This window comes from Salmo salar, unplaced genomic scaffold, assembly GCF_905237065.1.
Source record: "Salmo salar unplaced genomic scaffold, Ssal_v3.1, whole genome shotgun sequence".
NCBI classification, from domain to species: Eukaryota; Metazoa; Chordata; class Actinopteri; order Salmoniformes; family Salmonidae; genus Salmo; species Salmo salar.
This window is the reverse complement of record NW_025549482.1, coordinates 88,607-92,911: the sequence shown is the minus strand read 5'-3', so window position 1 is coordinate 92,911 and position 4,305 is coordinate 88,607. Positions and strand designations below refer to the sequence as shown.

The 4,305-nt window shown below is 37.5% G+C and overlaps 1 protein-coding gene across 2 annotated transcripts; it reads right to left on the bottom strand.

Annotated features, from left to right (window-relative positions):
- Positions 1–233: 233 nt before the first annotated feature.
- On the bottom strand, positions 234–3,495 carry LOC106591776 (endonuclease domain-containing 1 protein-like). Of its 2 annotated transcripts, XM_014182989.2 has the most exons (3): positions 3,356–3,495; positions 2,784–3,040; positions 234–1,647 (listed from the first exon to the last, which is right to left on the bottom strand). In XM_014182989.2, the coding sequence occupies exons 2-3, from the start codon at positions 2,997–2,999 to the stop codon at positions 1,000–1,002; spliced, it is 864 nt and encodes a 287-aa protein (XP_014038464.1). In that variant the 5' UTR covers positions 3,000–3,040; positions 3,356–3,495; the 3' UTR covers positions 234–999. The 2 variants fall into 2 exon arrangements, with proteins under 2 accessions (XP_014038464.1, XP_014038460.1); XM_014182985.2 differs by having other exon boundaries at positions 2,784–3,495.
- Between the last annotated feature and the right edge of the window lie 810 nt (positions 3,496–4,305).

Sequence of the window (4,305 nt, the reverse complement as noted above, 5' to 3'; positions counted from 1 at the left end):
TATTTATACCAGCAACAGTTATTTATACCAGCAACAGTTATTTATACCGGAAAGTTATTTATACCGGCAACAGTTATTTATACCAGCAACAGTTATTTATACCGGCAACAGTTATTTATACCGGCAACAGTTATTTATACCAGCAACAGTTATTTATACCAGCAACAGTTATTTATACCAGCAACAGTTATTTATACCGGCAACAGTTATTTATACCAGCAACAGTTATTTATACCGGCAACAGTTATTTATACCGGCAACAGTTATTTATACCAGCAACAGTTATTTATACCGGCAACAGTTATTTATACCGGCAACAGTTATTTATACCAGCAACAGTTCCAGAACACAATGGCCTTGTGTTTAGGTACAGACATACCAGGACTCTATGGAAGGCATGACATCACAGTCCAACACAGAACATGTCCATTGAGAAGTTACAACAATTCAACACTAATTCTGCCACCACACTAGTTCCCACTCAAATGTGAGGGGCTGATGCTCATTGGCTAAGACTCAAATTGCTAGGGGGGTGAAATGTAGGGAAACAGTAATTCTGCTGATAGATTCTACATGTATGAACGACACATTCATACATCCAGCCCAAAGTGGGAGGTTTAAAAATATACTTTCTTAGTCACCAAAGTAACAGAGCTTGTCTTTAACCTTTATAACGCTTAAACGTGTTTAATTATAACCATTATAACCCTTATAATAACATTATAACCCTTATTATAACCATTATAACCTTATTATAACCATTATGACCATATTATACCCATTATAACCCTTATTACAAACATTATAACCCTGCATAATAACCCTTATAACCCTTATAACCATTAAACCCTTATGAACCTCATTACTTAACCCTTATTACCATTAAACCCTTATAACCATTATTACTTAACCCTTATAACCATTATAAACCTTATAGCCCTTGTAACGTAGAGGCATGTGTACTCAATAGTTGTGTGAATTACCACTGGACAAAATTCATCACTTTTCATCACAGTCACAATCACATCCATCCTCATCACATTCCTTTAACTTCCCTGATACACTCTCTAAGTTCCTCCCTGTCTCGTCCTCTAATACACTAACTTTTGTTGGACATTTACTGTCGAACACCGCGACATCGCCATTGTATTTGTTCTTCAGCATGCCTTCGAGTTCTTCCAAGGTTAGTGGATTCAATGCATTCCCCATAACGTTCTTGTTATCCCCCCAGTGTGCTTGGGCCATCCACTTCTTCATCTTGTTGTTGTAACAGCAGTAGGCTGTCCACAGGAGATCTGGGATGTTCACTCGTTTGTTCAGTTCGTTGCTGCTGCTGGGAACTGCTCCAGTCACCACATAGGCCTTTATCTTGTTGTTGTTATCCTTACAGTTAAGCTCAAGAGATTTTCTGACTTTGCACTCCATTACACGCCATCTGCCTCGGTTGAAGCCTCTTTCCTGGGGAACGGCATTTGTCAGGGTGAAAGTGGACCTCATGGTAGCATCATGAGGTGCGTGTGAACATGGGAAAAGGTGACCTCTCTCCATATTCATGTGGTTTTTGTCGTAGTCTGCGTCCGCAGCCTGGTGGTTGTGTGTGACAGATTTATTTTCCACCATGTCATGTTGGTGAGAAATATTTTCAAGCTGCAGAAACATCAGTCAGACATTACAACTCTTTAACTAGTTTAGACATTATAACTCTTTAACTAGTTTAGACATTACAACTCATTAAGACATTACAACTCTTTAACTAGTTTAGACATTACAACTCTTTAACTAGTTTACACATTACAACTCTTTAACTAGTTTAGACATTACAACTCTTTAACTAGTTTAGACATTACAACTCTTTAACTAGTTTAGACATTACAACTCTAACTAGTTTAGACATTACAACGCTTTAACTAGTTTAGACATTATAACTCTTTAACTAGTTTAGACATTACAACTCATTAAGACATTACAACTCTTTAACTAGTTTAGACATTACAACTCTTTAACTAGTTTACACATTACAACTCTTTAACTAGTTTAGACATTACAACTCTTTAACTAGTTTACACATTACAACTCTTTAACTAGTTTAGACATTACAACTCTAACTAGTTTAGACATTACAACTCTTTAACTAGTTCAGACATTACAACTCTAACTAGTTTAGACATTACAACTCTTTAACTAGTTTAGACATTACAACTCTAACTAGTTTAGACATTACAACTCTAACTAGTTTAGACATTACAACTCTTTAACTAGTTTAGACATTACAACTCTAACTAGTTTAGACATTACAACTCTTTAACTAGTTTAGACATTACAACTCTAACTAGTTTAGACATTACAACTTTAACTAGTTTAGACATTACAACTCTTTAACTAGTTTAGACATTACAACTCTAACTAGTTTAGACATTACAACTCTTTAACTAGTTCAGACATTACAACTCTAACTAGTTTAGACATTACAACTCTTTAACTAGTTTAGACATTACAACTCTAACTAGTTTAGACATTACAACTCTTTAACTAGTTTAGACATTAACTCGTAAAAAAAGTCACAATTTAACAATCCCGACTTAAGCTGAAAGTGGTTGCAACACATTCATATCTCAAAGATACTGTATGTCTATAGCACTAAACAAATACACATGTTGAATGAATAGAGATTAGAACTACCTGGGGCTCTATCATCCAGGACTGACTTGGTAACATAACTGTCTGTGATATATACCAGTAAACAAATACACATGTTATGTTATATGACAAAACATTAGTCCTACCTGGGGCTCAATCATCCAGGGTTGATGTGGTCTGGGGTCTGTAGGAGGACCAGTGAAGGTGTAGGCTGAGAACACAGGGATCCTCTTGGTCATGTCGTAGAGAGTTGCAAACCTGTAGATGTTCTTGTACTTCTGGCAAATCGGCTTGTAGCGGGTCTGGTTCTTGACTGTCCCATCAACCAAAATATCCGTGATGTTTGGAGTTTTCCCATTCATGAAGAACTCCTGGCACTCTGTAACATTGCTGAACTTCTTCACTACATGAGAGAGAGCAGGAGGAAGGAGAGAGAGGAGGAGGAGAGTAGAGAGATGATTCAATACCCCCATCATCACCTGAAGACTGAACACCACAGAGACAAAGATGAAGTTACAGAGACCAGTTGGTAGACTGGAGACTGTTGAGCTGAGTCAGGACAGACTGCTTTAAATAGTTATTACAGAGACCAGTTGGTAGACTGGAGACTGTTGAGCTGAGTCAGGACAGACTGCTTTAAATAGTTATTACAGAGACCAGTTGGTAGACTGGAGACTGCTGAGCTGAATCAGGACAGACTGCTTTAAATAGTTATTACAGAGACCGGTTGGTAGACTGGAGACTGTTGAGCTGAGTCAGGACAGACTGCTTTAAATAGTTATTACAGAGACCAGTTGGTAGACTGGAGACTGCTGAGCTGAGTCAGGACAGACTGCTTTAAATAGTTATTTCAGAGACCAGTTGTAGACTAACTGCTGAGCTAGTCAGGACAGACTGCTTTAAATAGGTTTTCAGAGACTCCTCCTTCAGATGTCAAGACAGAAAGGGTTGATTTGCATAAACTCCTCTGTATGTTTCCATGGAAACTGCTGTAACAAATAACATGTGACTCACCTACTGTAGTTTCTAACACGTATGGACCCAGAACTGAATCACACAATATTATAGTTCTGGGTTAATGAGATTAGATTGCTCTAAATAGTGACTGCATCCACACTTTGGTTCTGGTAGAAAAACGTTTTAGGATAAAAACATGACTTTACTCAGCATAGAGTCTGTCAGAAGATACACATCAGACTATTACAACAGAGGGACTGTTCTGGAATTACAGTTGCTGAATTCACATTCATTAATATCCCACAAGGCTGTGTATGTAGCATTAGAAAATGTGGTTCCTAACAACACTGTGGTCAGAGCAGCACTGGACTGATTAACACCTCAGACTCAGCAGCTGTAGATTCTTCAGTTGAGGAGGCCTTTTCTCAGTCAGAGTAGAGGAGACTGGGGAACAAACCAACACTTTTAGACTTTAGTTTATTATGAAAATATTATTTAAGTTAGATTGACTATATTTTTATACAAACAACATATCTCAGCTACCATTACACATTAAGTATCTTCCTTGGACATACCAGTTGTTTACAATTCAACAAATTCATGAAACTACACAAATCCTTTGTTTCAGAGAAACATTATATTTGTTCAACATGCGTGTGGGGAGGAGTTCCCCTTTCTGTCCAATGAGGTCATTTCTGGACAATATTTCAG

Excerpts from the sequence above, each read along its gene's own strand:
- LOC106591776 (XM_014182985.2), bottom strand. The coding sequence starts at position 3,113 with ATGATGGGGGTATTGAATCATCTCTCTACTCTCCTCCTCCTCTCTCTC. Across the intron at positions 1,648-2,783 it reads CCTGGATGATTGAGCCCCAG|CTTGAAAATATTTCTCACCA; the intron begins GTAGGACTAATG and ends ATGTTTCTGCAG.